General features: G+C 37.6%; 1 protein-coding gene across 1 annotated transcript; it reads right to left on the bottom strand.

Annotated features, from left to right (window-relative positions):
* Positions 1 to 5,064: 5,064 nt before the first annotated feature.
* On the bottom strand, positions 5,065 to 13,872 carry LOC131435563 (uncharacterized). The gene is made up of 8 exons (XM_058603581.1): positions 13,707 to 13,872; positions 13,017 to 13,189; positions 12,426 to 12,957; positions 12,040 to 12,363; positions 11,734 to 11,984; positions 11,221 to 11,682; positions 6,143 to 7,501; positions 5,065 to 6,081 (listed from the first exon to the last, which is right to left on the bottom strand). The coding sequence occupies exons 1-8, from the start codon at positions 13,744 to 13,746 to the stop codon at positions 5,422 to 5,424; spliced, it is 3,801 nt and encodes a 1,266-aa protein (XP_058459564.1). The 5' UTR covers positions 13,747 to 13,872; the 3' UTR covers positions 5,065 to 5,421.
* Between the last annotated feature and the right edge of the window lie 6,207 nt (positions 13,873 to 20,079).

The raw sequence follows: 20,079 nt of genomic DNA on the forward strand, positions 1-20,079 counted from the left end.
ATTAAACTGTACGCTTCTATACACAACCTTCTCGGTTGAACGGCTATTACTGAATGAAATATTGTATCTAAAAGTATCCAGTTAAAAAAAAATTTGTGAGAGCTGTTTGTGGGCTTCTTACAATATAATCGGTTCCGTTTTTGATGTAAATTCTCGGTTGATTTTCCAGAAGGCCGTAACAGCAAGTGACAGTTTCTAATTTGTTTACTTTCTCTTCTATTAATTACCAAGCGGTTTACACGTTTATCACTTAACTCTTTGCATAGAATGATGCTCGAAACGTTCGACTTCCAAACAGAACTGTGAAATCCAAGAAAATCTTTTTAGATCACATCACAATAATCGAAAGAGAGAGTGAACAAAGAGAAACTGTCACTTGCTGTTACGGCCTTCTGGAAAATCAATCGAGAATTGAGAAATAAAGTCTATAGGCCTAAGTTAATAATACAGATTAAAAAACATTTGAAACAATCTTTGGTTCAAATCATTCCTTTCAATAGTATTGTGAGATGTCGGGCTAACCCGTTGCTCCCCAAATTGGATCTGTGTTCTATGCAGTTGATATCAATTTAGCGGAAACCGTTTGTTGATTTTGTGTTAAGTAGGAACGATTCTGTCACTGCTTTAAAAGGCAAGCGGCGTTCATTGAGTTAGGGTTTCAGCTCAATAAAGATTGCGACAGTAGAAATCGTGTCCTGAAATCATTGTCGTTTAAATACACTAAAACCTTAATTTACGCGACTGTTTTACGCGTTTTATTCGAAATAACGAGATTTTTTTTAATTTACGATGATAGATCGATGACCAGTTAGGAAACAAGTGCACGTAAGCTGTATGACACATTACTAGAAAAATTTGACTACGTGGTTATGAAATGAAACAAACGTCAAAGCTGACATCAATCAGGCTTTAGCTCTTGAGTTTTATATTGAATTGGAACGTGACAAAGTTGACGATCATTTTAACGCCAAAAAATGTGTAGAAGTACTCTAAAAAGTACTCGGTTTGGCAGTCTATGTGTAATTATGGTTTGAAGGAAAAAATCTAATTACAGGAACGACTATATACTGAGTTGGTTTTACAACTGACATTGAATATTCCATTCCTATTCTAATTTCTAGACCTCTGTATGGTCAAATAGACTGTTATCAAAACATGTTACACACTGTAACCTCAATTTACGCGCAGAGCCGGGGTGCGTGAATTAAATTTCGCGTAAATTAAATAAAACATCGCTTTATTCCAAAATTTTTTGTGTAAAAAAGGTTCTTCTGATTTTCCTGTTAATGACACGAACAATCCTACTACGTCCGATGCTTTAGCTCCTGAGGACCCTCTGAGTATGTTCTGAGACTATGGAAATGCTTAAGGAATGTGCCAATATCCAAGAACTACTTAAAGTATTGTCCTTAGGAACTACACTGTGCCACAGCAAGAACTGCAACGACATTATTACCATATATCATTTCATTTAGCACAAAAAATTTCTCTATAAAGTGAACGGAAATAAGTTGATGGTGTATAAACAGGAATTACAAATTATGCCAAATTTTAATTTAAATGTGCCTTGCCCCCCATAGTTGCCGTGCCTGGTCGCACTAGCTGATTCTCTTGTTCAGGGACAGAATGGCAATCATGAATATGAATCAATTCGAAGAAGTTTGATATTGAGCCTAGTCTACATAGTAAAGTGTTTTACGATCAAACATTTTCCAAACAAGAATTTAAACTTTTCATTAAAAAGTCAAATCATATTTCTTTTTAAGTTTTTATTCAATTTTTTATTTGAGTTTCCAGGCCTTCGTATAACTCCTTCCACCAAGTTTTTCTTGCCGCAGAACTCGAGTTTGTAATATTTTTTTCTATTAAATAGGCTTTAACATTAATGTCATTCACCTCTTCGGGCCAGAAAAACTTTCTGACCCTATGTGCGGGGTTGGGAATCGAACCCAGGTGGGTGTTTGTAATAATTGTGTTGCATTAAAAAACGCAGCAGACGTGTTTCGAGGCACTCATGCCTGTGAATATGGCTCCTCGAGCCACGGGAACAAATTGCGTTTTTAAAAGCTCTTCTACCTTTCCTGTTCCACATAACGTATATTAGCCCTGTTAGGGAAGATATTTTGAAGTTTTTGCCTGTTAAAAATAAAGCTTTAAACTAATATAACTCCAGTGTGCTTTTCTATGCTCAATAATGAGTCTCAGGCATATTGTCTTCGAGAAAATATTTTACAAGGACGGATCACAAATTGAAGAGGCTACTGGGTTTGGTATATTCAACAATAATGTTTCGGCTTCATTTAGGCTTCAAGAACCTGCATCTATTTATATAGCAGAGTTAGCAGCAGTTCATTATAGTTTGAGTGTAATCGTCACATTATCTCAAAACCATTATTTTCTCTTCACAGATAGTCTGAGTGCAATTGAAGCCATTCGCTCAAACGCTGCTGGCAAAAATGAACCGTTTTTCTTGGGCAAAATAAAACAGTTCCTGAACGTCATATTGAATAATAATTATCAAATCACAATAGTTTGGGTCCCGGCTAATTACTCCATTCCAGGCAATTAAAGAGCCGATAGTTTAGCCAAACGTGGTGCTATTGGGGGTGAAATTTATGAGAGACCGATTGCTTTCAACGAATTCTATAGCGCGTCCCGCCAAAGAACAACTGCCAGCTGGCAACCTTCTTGGGATAAAGATGATCTGGGTCGGTGGATGCACTCAATAATTCCTAAAATATCGACAAAGGCATGGTTCAAGTGACTGGATGTGAGTAGGGACTTCATTCGTGTGATGTTCAGACTCATGTCCAATCACTACACGTAAGATGCACAGTCCACTTTCCGAGACTAATCATTGTGCTTGTGGTGAAGGATATCGCGATATTGATCATGTCAATTGGACATGCGTGGAGTATCGTGATGTCAGATCTCAACTAATAAATTCCTTGCGTACCCAAGGTAGACTATCCAATGTCCCAGTTCGCGACATTTTTGCTTGTCGTGATCTTACATACATGAAACTTCTTTATCATTTCATTAAGTTCATTGGAGTTCCAATTTAAATTTTATTTTATGTTAATTTGAGTCGGCATTTGCGATAGTTCTCTTGCCGATTTATTCTGCTTACAATCACGATTTCGTCTACCTGACGTGCGAGTAGTTTGGATTTTAGCGTTGCAAGATCAAAATTTGACGTTTCGATGTCTATTTTACAAGTGAAGATGTAAAATGTAAAATTCTTTGTAATGTGTAAAATTCTTTTTAAGGTACGATTAAGTAAATAAAGGCGCCAAGTTTAAGTTGATCATTATTTCCTTTCTCAAATGGAAAGGTTATGCAATTACCGTGAAAACCAATTTTTGAACTAAAGAGTGTCATATACAATCAGTTCGTTCAAATCAGCTAATGTCTGTATGTTTTTTTTTTTTTTGCAAGAGATGGCTGAACCGATCTTCACAAATATAGATTCAAATGAAAGATCTCGTGGTGATCTGTGTAATGAAGGAAAACTTGTACACTAACTTTTCTTAGAAATGGCTGAATCGATTTTCACAAATTTAGATTCATATAAAAGATACTAAAATGTCACACGCAACGCTAAAATTCAAACTACTCGCACGACAGGTAGACGAAATCGCGATTATAGGCAGAATAAGTCGGCAAGAGTACATACAGAACTTGTAAATTTTATTCTCGGATTCGAATAAAGTCCCGGTTACGGAAATACAAATAGTCGAAGGCTCAAACTTTCAAACCGTAATTTTGAGCGACGATGCGAAAAACGGAGAAATTCTTCTGAACTTGGCTCAACACTTTTCACAAATTGAAACGGAAGGTTATACAATTTTATGCTCAAATGAACTTCCTTGTTATTATTCAACATTCAATGAAAATAGTTTTTGAAGAATTTTTCAGTAATAACTCTGAAAATCTGAGTAACATGAAAAAGGAATTATCACACCATTAGATGGATTAAAACAATATAATAAGTGTTCTGCAAGTAGCAGAAATTTTATGTCTGCCTAGCGGTTTATATTGAACTGCTGGGTCACATAACAGTTCAACTTGAACTGATATGTACTGACGAGTCGAAGACGAAACATAAAGTATATGGGATTAAAACAGATTATTCATCGTTGCCACATCAATTTTAATGACGACGTGTATCTGTCAGGGCTTGCAAACTCCCAAGGAACAAATTAATTGTTTTGAAAACGGGCTCAAATGAAAAAAAAATGCTACACAATGTTTGAAATGTGATCGAATTTGATCTTAGAGTACAAACGTTATGCTCAAAAACGATTTCTGTAAACCTACACTAAAAACACCGTAAAAATTACCTGTATGGCTTTGTTCCGCATCTTGTAGCACGCCGTTCATTTCAGTGAGAGCATAGGCAATTTACCAAGCAAGGGAGCTGGTCTTCTCAGTAGCATATACTCTCACGCATCCAGTTTCTCTCTAATATAGATCTCTCTAATATAGGTCTCTCATTCAGTTATGTCAAGCAAATTGTTCACAGCGGATGTTTTTGTTGTTGCTTCGTTCGTTTGAGGATTCACATTACAAGTCCTGGTATCTGTATCGTCCGTCCAAGGCAATTAAGTAAGGACAAAGATGTCTCTACTGATAATCTTTAAGTAATGCGTTACATTCTTTGATAGACGTTGTCAGCTTTTACTACAATATACAGTAGCGTTAATCACAGCATCAGATTCTGAAAAACCGATTTGAGGAATTGCAGGAATCCTCTACATGGAAATCTAAAATCGTACTTTCTCGGTTAGATAAACCAAATTAGAATTTCAAATTGGAATTAGGCTAGGATTCTTTGAATATTTATTAACAACTAATTGCAATATATTTAGAGTGAAATGAAAGACAGTGGTGTATCTCAGCAGTAGACAAGATATTAGGGCCTGTTAAATGAAGTTTGGTATAGAATTAAGCCTTCAATCTAGCCTACTATCATTGATATTGAAAGGAAAACTCCCCTATAATGAACATCTTATAATTTCATGAATAGTATCAGGGTTTTCACCATTGAATGAAACTAAGAAATGAGTTGTATGCATTTCTAAGAGTTTATTTTCGAACAGCTCGTAGTTTTATTATTGAAATATCCAGATATACAGCATATAAGTGTGCAAATAGCTTAGGAGTTCACCCTTCAACTTATAAAATCTGAAATAACAAAGTTTAGTACACACTATTCAACAAACAACCATAACCAAAGTTATACAGTACTACAAAACTAAACAAAAGAATAAAATTACATTGTAGTATATGAAAGAATATCAATTTTAAATTTGTGCTAATTATTTCTATCACGTTTTGAATCTTGGATGATTACAATGCACTATGTTTTGCTTTTCTTGGTTTCCGGTTGTATTAATACTGAAGCACATGCTAACCAAACTATTGCAGTCTATACTGGTCCAGTGAATTTCCTGCCAATAGATAAATTTGATCCGGTGTTGAGGGGGCTCCTATTTCGATCCATTCGTTCGGTAAACCTGCATCTTTGCGGGCGGACAGTAAGGCTTGCCTTAGAGCAAATATGATCGAGATGGTCATATTCATAGCTGGTTCACCGGTCGCTTTAGATCGCAAAACACCGGTTTCGTTGGAGCTGTTCCGTAGGAATCGGATGCGGAAATCAATCGGGATGTCCTTTGCCCCCGGGGGCTTGTAGGTCCAAGTACGATTGGTTAGCAGTGCCCCGTTCTCGGGATCATACACAAGAGCCTCGGTCAGGTAGTACCCGAGTCCCATTACAAACGCACCCTCAATTTGGCCGACGTCTATTCCGGGACTCAGACTTTCTCCGACGTCTTCTAAGATATCGACACGTAATAGTTGTACATTTCCAGTTAAAACATCTACCTCAATTTCCGAACAACTTAAACCCCAGATTACGTAAGGAACCAGCTCTGATGCTTTGTACATATAAGTAGCACAGAGATCAACGCTTTGCATGTGACATTTCTCAATCAGGACATCCCACGAGTCGTCTTTGTTGGCTTCCCGAATCGGATTAATGCGTTCCAACAGCAACTGGCAAGCTCGTTTGACGGCCTGTAAATGTTTGGAGAATTAAAGTTAAAAGATCATTTTCAAAAACTAAACCTCTACTCACATAACTAACAGATTCACTTGTCATGCTTCCACCAGTACAAATAGCATTCGGAGACGTCAAGTTGTTGGTTGGTTTGATGCTTATTTTGTTCAACGGTATTCCCAACATGTGAGCGGCTACCTGAGCTACCTTAGTGTTCATACCCTGTCCCATTTCGATACCACCATGTGAAATCGAAACCGTCCCGTCATCGTGATAAATACTAACAATAGCATGCAGTGATCCGAAATAACCCATTGGATATCTCATCGGAACGATTGAGATTCCTCGCTTACGCCATCGATTTTCCTCGTTAAATTGATGGATTTTTTTCTTTCTGGCATCGAAATCCACTTCCAAACGGAATTGTGGCATCAATTCTAACATTTTTATGTCTTTTGGCATGTTCGCCATCCGTACATCCAAAGGATCTAGGCCCGTCACAAACGCGATGTGTTCCATAATATTTTCAATCATTGCAACACCTTCCGTTGTTCCTGGAGCTCTGCACCAAGTGTTACTAGCGCAATCGGTCTTCGCTCCCTTGGCGACTGTTTTGAATACGCTTTTATCGTAGCAATTGGAGAAAAACTCTCCTGCGTGGCCCATAGCTTCATTCCAGTTTGATCCGAAATCATGGATATACTCGTTGTATAGTTTAACTATTTTCCCCTTTCTATCAACATCGACTTCGTAGTCTGATCTGACCGGGAAGCGTTTACCGATGGCATCCATGTTAGCCTCCAGTGTCATCACAAGCCGAACCGGTCTTCTGATGAGATGTGCCGCCAATGCACAAGCACACGCAACCAAAGTGGCACGAGTTCCCTTACCACCATATCCGCCACCGAGTCTACGAACGTACAGATTCAAACTGTTCTGCGGAACCTTCAGCATTCGTGCGATGGCCATCTGCGTCAGATCCACCCACTGAGTCGACGAATAAACATCCATTCCATCTTCGATTGGGATACAGATACAAGTTTGCGTTTCCATATAGTAGTGGTATTGACCACCGATCTCAAAACGTCCCTTGACTTTCAGTTCACCTTCAGGGGCTTCATCGTACTTTTCCCCATGGGTGCTGTACGGCATTTCCTTGATCCGATGCTGAGCGTTGCTTTTCAGTACGGCCTGAATGGTTGGTAGAACCTGAGCGGATTGTTTCATTTGGTACGTTATTTTTACAGCTTTTGACGCACGATTCGCCAGGGCGAATGAGGTGGCCACTATCAATCCGACTGGTTGCCCATGGTATTCAACCGTTTCGCTGGCGAAAATTTGCTCTATCTCTGAACCCATGAAATCCGGAAAGTACATAAAGTTGTTCACTCCCGGTATGTCTTTGGCGGAGAAGAATGCGACCACACCGGGTATTTTCTGAGGGAGATAAAAATACTAAAGTTAGATTTCTAGGTGATTATAAAGCCCTAGCCAATAATCATTTGGACGCAAGAAACTGATTTATGGAAACAAAATGGACGCATGCATGCTGTGTGGATAACCTTTTGAGTATTATTTATGATTGCTGCATGTAGCTAAAATTGATACTGAGCTAAGAGAGATCTCTCCATGAATCCGAAAGAGAAAACGATTACATGACGAGTTTTCAAGCGCAGAACTCGTGTTCCAAAGTCCTGAAGAGCACTTCAAAGTGAAAGCTTCCATGTTTACCATGGATCTCTTCAAACTGAATTAAGAGTACTTCACTGAAGATTGTCAAAACTGCCGAAGCTCTACACACTGGTTCTTGGATTACTTAGTAGTCAAGGCTATCTACACGGCGTGTAAGTTGACCGAAGATATTCCGGAAAATGTTTCTAGCGCTGCTGTTCTTTACGTGAAAGCAACATATCCAAGCGATTTGGTCTAAACTGATTTATATATGGAAATTAGATTGCTGCGAAAAGTAAAGGGGACCATGAAAAGTAACTTCATAAATGTCGGGTATGAGAATATTTTGCCTCAAATATGTATTTCACTGAGACTTTTGCTTGTATTGCCACCGTCCGTTACGTCTGGCAAAGAACATTCAGAAAATTAGCTCTTATTAATAACAGGGCGAGTACAGGTTGGACCACTTTCTGACATTTTCTATTGTACATGAAAAAGCGAGTGAAATCAGTTCAATTTAATATTATTAAAATACTCTTTTTCCAAATTTTGGTCAAACATTTAGGTATCAATAGTTTCTAGATTGATTCAGGAAACTCAATAGAATATGCTTTTGTGGCTTGTTGGTTACGTCTTTTTTTCGTTTAAATCTTCGGAACGGAAAGTGTCCGAAATCGGTTATACTGTCTCGGAGATCACTGAGCCAATGCAAAAAAGTATAATTTGTCGGTTACGTCACTTCCACGATTATATCACCGGAACCGAAAGCGTCTACCAATTGCATTTTAAACTTGACCAAATAACTGTCTGAATGATTATTTAAATCGGTTGAGCCATCTCTTGACAAACTTTCACAGTGAAAAAAATGATTTTTTTTCAGTTACGTCACTTCTAGCTTTATATCTCCGAAACCAGATGTGTCTGCTATTTGTCCTTTGAACTTGATCAATGTCTTGAGAGAAGCTTTCAATCGAGGCTAATATTAATGAAATCGGTTGAGCTCCGAGAAACGGGTTTTGTCGGTTACGCCACTTTTATAATTATACCTCCGGAGCTAGTCAGTGTCAGTCATTTACCCTGCTCGGTTAACACGCTTATAAAAAATTCATCATAGTTTGATTACTAGTTACTCAATTTCAAATGGTGTATGGAAACATCAAAAATTGAGTAGTTACCTTCAATGATAATGAATAATTCTTACTCTAAATTTAAATTTAACGTGTGAATTCGTTTTAGACTACTTTCCGAGTATTAGTTAGTAAATGAGTTAATTTTACTTAAACATCGCAAAAAGTTGTAAGAATTGGATGAAAAATTTCGTCGTAGATTTTTTGTTTTGACTAAAGTAATGACATTTCAAATTTGTATGGAGAAATAATCATTACTGCCTTTACACGTTCATTAAAAATGACAATATTTTTAATCAATGACACTTCAATTGATAGTGTAAGTGTGCTTAACACACTTTACCGGAATCGGGAGTCGGATCCGGGTGAAATTTAGGGATTCCGTATGGGAACACAGGATCTTTCATGTGAACCTAAGTTTGTGAAAATCGGTCAAACTATCGCTGAGATTGGTCAGGTGAGTCAGATTAATTTGTGATGACCTCCGGAATTGGAAACCGGGAGCCAGGATAGCCGAAATCTGTTTGGCCGTCTACTGATAATGGCTATCGAATGGACTAGTTTTGAGGTCAGTTTAGAAAAAAAAATTACGTATTTTGTTTCCCCCTTTAAATGATGGTATGAAATTTTTAACACACTTTACCCTATAATTCCGAACCAGGAAGTCGGATCCAGATGAAATTCAAAAGTTTTGTATAGGACAATAGAACCATTCAATTGAATCTAGGATTGTAAAAATCGACGCCATTTCTGAAAAAAAATAGTAAGTAATTTGAACATGAAAGTTTTACAATAATCAGTCTGTAATTCCGGAACCGGAAGTCGGATCCAGGTGAAATTCAAAAGGTTTGTTGAGGATATATTATTATTAAAATATATAAACATATATTAATTTTTTTGGCGCATTTTACTCTATAACTCTGAAAAAGGAAGTCAGATCCAAACAAAATTCAGGAATTTTGTATGAGACTATAATGTGGAAATCGTTCAAATCATCTCCGAGAAAAATTGGAGCACTTATTTCAACATTTTTTTGCGCATTATACACCATAATTCCGGAACCAGAAGTCGGATCCAAATAATATATAGGAACTGTGTGTAGGACCACGAAACATTTCATTTGAATTTAAGTTTGTGAAAATCGGTTCAGCCATGTCCAAAAATACTGCTAAAAAAACGCTTGATCCACACAGACAGAAAGAAAGGCAAAAAGATTTAAGAAGATTAAGGCAATAATTTTTTGCCCGGGTTCCCAAAATGTTCAGTTGTGCCTCTGGCCCTGGGTTTACCCTAATAATCCTCGACAAAGCAGGGAGTCCAGAACTAATTTGCGATTTACGGCTTCCATTCTATTTTAAGCTTATTTCAAAAGAACATTAATCGTGGCGAAATTTTCAGAACCGGAAGAGGAAACATGCAAGATTGATAGAGTGATGTGTTACGTCCGACTACCTGGCACGCTGTCGAGCTTTGGAAAGGGCTACGGCAAGGTGATAGACTCTCTTGTCCTTTGTTCTATATTGCTTGGGAAGGTGTAATTAAAAGATGTTCAATACAAATGGTACGATCGTTAACGACGTTGACATTGTGACGCGTAACCTTGAGAAAATGATGGAAAATACATCGGTCTGAAAACCGACGCTAAGCGTATCGGACTGGCTATAAATGCGTCGGAAACAAAATACATGACAAGAAGAAGCACTGAAAAAGAAACACTAGTCTTCTCGCTACGGATATTGTTAGACGACGACGATATCGAGGTGTTTGGCGAATTCGTGTATTTGAGCTTAGTGGTGACCGCTGATAATGATACCAGCAGAGAAATTCAGAAACGTATTTTGACAAGAAATCGTGCATATTTTGTTCGCTATGGCCACGAGACCTGGACTATTTTGATAGTGGACCAACGCGCTCTTAGTGCTGAAAGGTGCTGCGGAGCATCTATGCCGGAGTACAGGTGAAAAACAGAATGAGGAGACGACGTATGAAGAACGAATTGCAACAGCTGCTTGGAGTATAACGTCGGAGAGCTGCGATGAGCTGGACATATCATCAAGATGCCGAACAGAAACTCATTGCTTCTTGAATTTGATTCGGTGGGCACAAGAAAATGAGGAGCACAGCGAGTAGAGTGGATCTAACAAATGGAGGAAGATTTACGAAGCCTTGAGTGGCTGGTGAAGTGCGGTCATGGATCGAGCTATATGCAGACGTTCGCTAGATACAGTAAGCTAGGACTAGACTGAAGACTAGATAAGAAAGGAAAGAAGAGGAAACATTCAAAACATTTCAAAGCGCTACTGTGAAGTAAACAGTGTGCCCAAATACTAAATGACTCAAGCTTTTGTATGTACTTACCAACGCTTCGGACGCATCCAACGCCCCAATGTTAGCGTGAGCCCTCGTTCCGAGAACAAACGCAGCATACAGCTCATTAGGAAGAGTAGGCATGTCATTCGCATATTTGGCTTCTCCGGAGGTTTGCGCCAGACCTTCAATCTTCGGAATGTTTTTCGTAAGTGGCCAGTTTTTCTCCTGAGTATCGAATCTTTGGGATGCGGTAGAAAGCGGGCGCTCGAGGACCGTTCCACCCGATTTGAACTGCGACTTGATCAACTTTCCGTGCTCTGGAGCAATGTTCAGGACGAACTTGTAGAACAGTGAGATCGCTAGGTTTTTGCGATATTCTGGGGAAGCATCCGGTAGTACCCAATCCGGGGCTAGTTCGTTGGAAAGAATTCTTACAGTCGATTGAAAGGTTTCATTTTCGAATAGGTTCTTTCCAGCGATAAATTTCTCCGTTGCTGTAGCATGCGTGAACTGGAAAAGAATCGATCATAAAAGTAACAAAAACTACTAAATGTGACATACTTTAGGATTGATTCCACCAAAGCACACAGTTGCAGATTCTATAGCTTGTTTGATCCGATTGTATTTAACCATAAAAGCACCGTTGACGTAGGCGTGAGCATTTTGAGCCCTAGGCATAATCTTGAAAGAACGGTACACACACACGCTTGGATCCAACGGAGGCAAAACTACATTCAGAATTAGTTTATTCTTCATATCCATATTCATAAACTCCTCCGGGCTGACGGTGACAGTTCTATTACGAGCTTCCGCTACAAATATGTGATAATTATCAACGTGAACTGATTTACCGTGTCAAACACCTACCGATAGTGAGTTTTGCTCCAGCTGCTTCTAATAGCAGATATAAATCAGATGGAAATTCTTTGTGTTGTTGTTTAATGCATAAATTTCCAGCGATAGTTCCAGTATTGCGCACTGGAACATTGGCAATCAAGTCGATGTGCTTTACAAGCTCTACGCAATACTTGAAGTTTTGGTTTCCGGATGCTTCTAACAAAATGGTCATCAATTCGGACAGAGAAACATTGGCTCCGACGGTTATACTGCTGCCCAAAGAATGAGTATGAAGTTCTTCGATAGAATTGACATCTATAATAACCTGCAGATTATTAGGTCTCCGGTAAACACCTGAAAAGGTTAATAAAAAACCGTCACATATTTTCGAGTTCAGATCTCTGCAACTAGCTTACCATGTGCAGTGTTGCCAGCTACCAGCATGTACGGTTTGGTTCCAATTTGTTCGAATATCGCAAATACTTCACTCACTTTGTAAACTTTGTGCCACTCTTGACCCTCATTGAAACTCAAACGAACTGCTTTTTGAGGCGCGTTCCTACCAACGGCAGAACATTTACCAGCACATGCCACTCCCGTTTTCGGGCATATTTTCGATAAATCTTCAATGTCCCGACAAGCTTCTTTCAGTCGAGGCTCCGCATCGATTGCCAACGATTTGAACGCATCCAGTATCGGTCGATAGCCCGTACAGCGGCAAATGTTACCTCCGAAGGCATTCTCTACCTCGGCCATCGTCACCCGGCCCTCTTTGGATTCCAGCAGACTGTACATGTTCATGACCATTCCTGGGGAACAGTAACCACACTGGGTTCCGTTGAAATACGCCAGAACTTTTTGCGTTGGATGGTAGCCATCTTGCTTATCGCCAATTCCTTCGACCGTCACAACGTCCAAACCGTGACAGGAGAAAACCGGGAACAGACACTAAACGGTGATATGTTCGATCAAGTTAAGGAAATGAATACGTAGATTGTTTCGTTTACCGAATTGACCGCCAATGAAAATTTTTGCTTCGTTGCCGGGTGGATTCCATTAACGTTGACAATACACGCTCCACATCCTCCCTCCAAGCACATGAATTTGGTACCGCTAAGGTGGGCATGGTTCCGAATGAACGAATTCAGCGATGTATCAATGGGAATGATATTCGGATCGACTGTTTGACATTAGGTCAATCAATATGAAAAAAAAATTAGATAGAAGTTCCAACTTAAACAAAACTGCCTCATCATGCCACAATAGATCAAAATGTGTTTGTTCAAGTCCCATTATTTAGTTCTAGCAAACACGTATCGTTATCGCTAATTATCTAACTTCTCTGTCGTCATCCACATTTTGATGATATTAAGGGGTGATAGGGCTAAAATGTATTTCATACGAAATCAATTATTCTGGGCCCGCCCGAAATTATGAAAAATAGAAGAGCGGTTTTAGTTTTTAATCAGCTGATATTTTTTGGAACTTGTTTCATTCAGTTTGAACCGGTATTTTCCATTTTATCTTGTGTGCACGTTTTGTCACCTTACTCCCAATGGAATTTGAATGCTATTTGTTCATGACAATGCTAGAACTTTGCTTCCCGTATAGGTAGGTTAAACTAATAGTTCTATTGTCGAATACTCGATAGTTTTGAAATTGTTTCGATTTTCAAAATTCATCGGAAAAGTACCCACCTTCATAAGTCTTTCCATTGATGGTAAAAATGATGTCCATTTGTGATTGTTTCTGGATCTGCTTCCTTATCGCATCAAATCAAAACTGAAACTAAACAATAAAAAAACAACGGGTAAAATTATCGCCTACTAGAATCGATCCTCTCACTACGACTGGTCGTGAGCGAGTGTCCAGCAGTAGGCTGTAGTAGCGTGATTTTAATGATCTAGGAAATTAACTGCATCACGCTTTTCACACACATGTGTGTAGGAACACAATTCTCGCGTGACACATGCTCCATATTATCAATCAACCGACTGTTGGAGCCTTTTTTGAGTGGCTGGCAAACGAAGCTGGTAACTGATGTTTTCAATATCTATTTTTCAATATTTATCATAGCAAAAATTGTGACTATTCTCCGTACAAGCTATATTGTTCTTAGGCAATGCAAAAGTTCATCAATTTAATAATCTATCCCGGTCTTAATTATTAAGCTTGCCAATATAAATGTTTGATTTTTGGTAATCCATATTGGAATTTGTTTCGAGCGGTTTCGAAGTGTTCAAGGTTTCCGGCATTTGTGACAATTACCCGGAATTATTCTGCACAGAGATCCCATCAATCACAAAGTAGCAATATGGCAATTGTTGATTCTTGTCTGGGCTGTTTCAACAAAATAGTTATTCATTCAACTATCTTTCCGTTGATTTTTACATAATCTGTAGTTCATTTTCATTTGTTTTCACTAGAAGTTAGTTCACGATTAACATATTAACAACAATTGATCATATCTAAAATTTTACAAGAAACCAAAAAAAACCCTGTAAAGACTGTACCAGAAAGTATGGACGCACTTTGTTTTCGCTGTAAATAATTCACAAGTGTTAGATATTCAAATTTTATTCAATATACTGTTAATATTAGACCACAACAACAGAATATTATTCTCAACATTCACTACTTATCCATTGTAGACTAGCTGGCGCACCTTCTTGCAAACGTTCCTCATTAAATTCCGTACAGACTTCTTGGCGACAAGTTTTGACCATTTTTCCAATCTTTTTCGAACTGTTGAATGGTTTCGGCTGCCGAGACATGTTTCCTCAGATGTGCCTTCGTTAATGCCCAAAATTCCTCAATTGGTCGAAGTTGTGGGCAATTTGGTGGATCCATGTCTTTTGGGACGAAAGTGACATTTTTGGTAGTATACCATTCTTCCGTTGATTTCGAGTAGTGGCAAGAAGCAAGATCTAGCCAGAAGACAACAGGATCCTTGTGGCTTCGAATCATGGGTAGAAGTCGTTTTTGTAAACATTCCTTGATGTATGTTTCGCAGTTCATTGAAGCAGTGGTGACGAAGGGTTTCGAAATCTTACCGCAGCTACAAATTGCTTGCCAGTCCACAGCTTTCTTACCAAATTTTTCGACCTCAATCGATGTCTCGGACTGGTTTAACACTTGCCTTTCTCGCACCTATAATATTGTGGTCCTGGCAAGGAATCGAGTTTCACGTAGGTTTCGTCGTCCATGATTATGCAGTTCAAATTTCCAGCAAGAATCGTATTGTACAGCTTTCGAACCCTCGGCCTGATCGATGCTTCTTGTTTCGGACTACGTTTTGGTTGTTTCTGTTTCTTATAGGTTCGAAGATTCAAACGTTCTTTAGCACGAATAACATTTGACTTCCCAGTGCCCACTTTGTTGGCCACATCCCGAACTGAAACCTCCTTCTTTTGCTCGAACGCTTTCAGTATACGTTTATCCAACTGAGGGTTAGACATAAAAATTGACAGATTCTGAACCATTGCGAAATGGCAGCGGTTTTTGGTTGCGTCCATACATTCTGGGTCAGTCTTTAGCAATCATTGGTGACTTTTTCAACGGAAAATTCCATTGTCCATACAAAACAACTTTATGGATTTTTCCCACTTTTCCGGCGAGTTTTTTTAATTTTTTTGATGTACGAACCCGGTGGGGGTAACACTGATCAAACAAAAAAAGAATCATTGAAATTCGTCCATCCGTTCTTACGTGATGCGATTACAAAGAATGATATATATATATATATATATATATATATATATATATATATATATATATATATATATATATATATATATATATATATATATATATATATATATATATATATATATATATATATATATATATATATATATATATATAAGCTGACCCGTCGAACTTCGTCTCACCAGAAGAATTGTCAAAAGACTAAGTGGTCAACGTTTCTCTCCATTATTTTTCTGATTACTTAACCTACAATCAACGGAGTTCGACACACACTCACTTTAGCTTCAAAAGAAGAAACATCACCAAAGATTAATGTTAAAATATGAAATACTTCTGTTAAGCGAAAATTGAACAAATGCACAGATTTCAATTCTGAACAGTCCGTTTTATGGAATTACTCATATGTGAATGTTCACCCGACAGAACAAACTTTGAAGCAGTTTCTTATACACACAAAATTTCTATTTTTGTAATGATTTTTGCGGCAACGATCTGTAAAATATTTTTTTTACTGAAATAAACGTAAAATTTATTCAACTCCTATGTAAAAGTTACGATTATTTATTATTTACTGACACGGTCTGTGGACTCTGAAATGTCATTTCTCTTGACAAACACAGTGAAAGTTTTACCAATATTCGGAAAATTAATAAAAAATAATGAAGAATTTCAGTAATCATCACTATACATTCAGCAGAAATAAAAATATGTCAAATAACATAATTTTCGGACGTAAAAATGTGAAAATTTCTAGATTTGTGGAGAACAAATAGTGGTGCGAATTGATTGCTTACGAAAAATAGATAATACTGATTCCTAGCGGTAACTTTTCATTTAGTGAATATATTCAAAAAGCCTTTTACAACTTTTTATTTCAGCACTCTTAAAATATGAAGGGTGATCTCATATTCTACTAAATTGCATCCGAAAGATATTTTATTATTTTATGTATATAAATTATTTCTGGAGAGCAAATGAAATTCAATTCATTCATCACACGCAAATGAATTAATTAATCGGATGGAAATATGTTTTGAAAACAAAATTTCTTCTTCGTTTCACAGATCTCCAGTAAAATTTACCGAAAAACAGTAATACTTTACGGGTCAAGACGTTTACATATTATTAGGATTGTTTTGTAAATTTCGCCGAACGTCGGTATTGAATGATGAAGAAGTCATTAGAATTATGACAGATTGAAGTTCAGTGGAACTGTACCGATCATTCAACAAATAAAACTTTTACTGAACGGATTACCGAATATTCAGCTGTTTGAAAGTCAGTAAAACTGTACCGACATACGTAAAAATAATTCGGTGTGTACAGCTTTTAAGCAGTGAGAAATTTGTCTCAGAATCTGTTATGTACGGGTTATCAAAAAGTACCATGCGTATTTTAGAGCTCTAATAAAGTGGATATTTTCAGGTACTGTGAAATTAATTTGATATTGATCTTACCAGTTTGAACATTCTTCAGAGAATATGCAACATGAAATGTCACAATTCATTATGGTAATCATCTTGAACAGTGATATCTAATAACCACTTATTGTATGCGCTTAGTCTAATCTAAATCATTAGAAAGAAAAATGCAAGGAAAATCTTTTAGTTTGACCTTAGCGCTTCTACAGCACAATCTTTTCATTGATTCATTAAAAAAAATTCTGATTTGCCCTCTCAATGACCAATACTATTCATCTGACTCCTTTGAACACAATTCATCAACTGGTAAATGATAGCTAAACTTCTTCTCCTGCCTACAACGGTTTTCTAGAACAGTTATTGAGTCATTTATGTCGTTTTTGCTTGATGCCAAACTTAACCCAGTTTCCACTCTAACTGCTGTCAAACCGTTTGTTTGAAGTCAGTTTCGAACCTAGTTTCAACGTTGTGGAACTGAAAATCGAGTCATTTTCAACCTGGTTTTTAAATCAGTTTTACTCAAACCCCCGTTGCTAAGTGCGAAAACAACACAGTTTCGTGCAGTGTTTGTTTGATGGAACTACCTTGGGTCAGTTTCAGTTTTCTCAAGCGAAAACGACATTAGTAAGCAATAATTTTGATACCCATTTAAGCACGTGGTTCGAAATGACGAATCACATCCATCAAGTATGCATGTGCAATCTCCACATAAAACTATTCGTTGCGCGCCAAACAATTTTTTCGACGATCTAGTATTCTTTCCTTCGACAGCCAAACACTTATGCAACTCGCTGCGCGCCAAACATCAATCGTAGATCTAGCAAGCATAGACGACTTTTTCAACGGAAAATTTCATTGTCCATACGAAATAATTTTATTGATTTTTCCCACTTTTCCGACAAGTTATCCTAATTTTTTTGATGTACGAACCCGGTGGGGGTAAAAACTGATCAAACAAAATAAGACTCATTTAAATCCGTCCATCCGTTCTTACGTGATTCGATTACAAAGAATGATCTCTGCATTTTTTTATATATATACTAGCTGACCCGTCGAACTTCGTCTCGCCTGAAATTATTTGTTTAAATTTGTGTTTTCGAACAGCAGAGTTGCCAAACGTTAATGTTTCTTTCCATTATTTTACTGATTACTTGGCTTACAATAAACGAATTACGACAAATTCATATCCAATACAATAACTTCGTCCCGAAGAAGAAATATCATCAAGAATTATTGTGGATATGTTCAATGCTTTTGTTACGCAAAAACTAAACAAATGCACCGTTTACCATCTCATCCTTCGAGTCAGTGTATTGAACAGAGATTGTAGATCTCTCTCAAACTAAAGATGTGACATGTGGGATGATGGATTGGGTTGAATCATATCTGACTGGTCGCAGTATGACCGTGAGAATTGGCGACTGCGTTACTCCATCATTCATCGTGAGCTCTGGTGTTCCTCAGGGAAGCCATCTAGGACCATTCATATTTCTGCTATATCTAAATGATCTGAATTGCGCATTGCAATGCATGAAGCTATCATTCGCCGACGATTTCAAACTGTTTCATCTCATCAAATATCTGAAAGACTCAAACTTCTTGCAGTCACAGTTGGATGTATTTTCTAACTGGTGCAACGTCAACAGAATGGTTATTAACGCCTTCAAATGCTTCGTTATCTCCTTCTCTCGTAAACGAACCACGATCATGTATGATTACACTATTTTGCAAGTTGTACTAAAACGGGAGACATCAATTAGGAATCTAGGAGTGCTATTGGATTCAAAACTTAGTTTCAAAGATCACATAGAATATACCCTCTCTAAAGCATTAAAGATGATAGGATTCATCTTTCGCATCTCAAAAAATTTCAATAACATATACTGCCTGAAATCGTTATATTGCGCTCTAGTTCGCGAGTATGCTGTTGTTGTTTGGGCACCATATTATCAAACAGATAAGCTACGCATTGAAACTGTTCAGTACAAGTTCATTCGTTTTGCTTTGCGTCGCCTGCCCTGGAGAGATCCATTTAATCTTCCAAGCTACGAAAATCGTTGTAGACATACACTTCGATTTACTATCTGTCCGCCGTGATACACAAAAAGCTGTTTTCGTCGCGGACCTCATCCAATCTCGAATTGATAGTGCAGATCTCCTACAACAGCTAAGTTTTGACATTCTTCGGCGCAATTTGCGGTTTAATCCCTTTCTCAGAATTCCTCGTGCTAGAACTAACTATGGGTTCATTGAACCGTTTTCGAGTATATGTCGCGTATTCAATACTTGCTCTGATGGATTTAATTTCAATTTATCTCGTAACGCCATTAAAACCCGTTTTCTCCAAATATTTTCCCGGTAGTTTTATTAGGATAATTAGTCAATATGAATAGTTGTTAGTTAGCTTTGTAGTTTAAATAAAGGTAATTTAAGATTTCGTTATGTATCATTTGGTCAAATGTTATTTGTTGATATAAAAGATTAGAAGGTTTTATGCCTGCTGGAGAAGGAGAACCAAAATCTCAGCTCCAGCAGGCTTTTCCCTTGCTCCTAAATAAACAAATAAATTAATTAACAGATGGATGAAAAAGAGATGACCAAGATAATTATTTTAAATTGACCCCCCAAATTTCCAAAAGCAGCCCTCGGGGATTGTTGTTTATCATTGAATATTAAGACTTATTTGTACTGAAGACGTTTAAAATTTAATAGTAAATCCTTAGGGATTATCGAAAGTAATAAACTAATTTTGGACGGTTGTCCATAACCTACTTCACCGCTAGTGATATTACTTAGTCGTGTTTGATGAATGTTCGTAGCAGGATAATGACAGGATCAATTTTCGATTAACGAATTAGCGATAAAATGAAAAATACTTGGACATTCGAAAGTTCAAATTACCCTTTTATTAAATATTGTGTCCATTAACTTTGACATGAAC

This window comes from Malaya genurostris, chromosome 3, assembly GCF_030247185.1.
Source record: "Malaya genurostris strain Urasoe2022 chromosome 3, Malgen_1.1, whole genome shotgun sequence".
Lineage (NCBI taxonomy): Eukaryota > Metazoa > Arthropoda > Insecta > Diptera > Culicidae > Malaya > Malaya genurostris.

What these genes read in the sequence shown, in the direction of transcription:
- LOC131435563 (XM_058603581.1), bottom strand. Translation starts at nt 13,746, where the DNA reads ATGGACATCATTTTTACCATCAATGGAAAGACTTATGAAG. An exon ending in CAATGGAAAGACTTATGAAG is followed by an intron (nt 13,190 to 13,706) that starts GTGGGTACTTTT and finishes AATGTCAAACAG; the next exon opens with TCGATCCGAATATCATTCCC. An exon ending in CAAGTGAATCTGTTAGTTAT is followed by an intron (nt 6,082 to 6,142) that starts GTGAGTAGAGGT and finishes AAACATTTACAG; the next exon opens with GCCGTCAAACGAGCTTGCCA.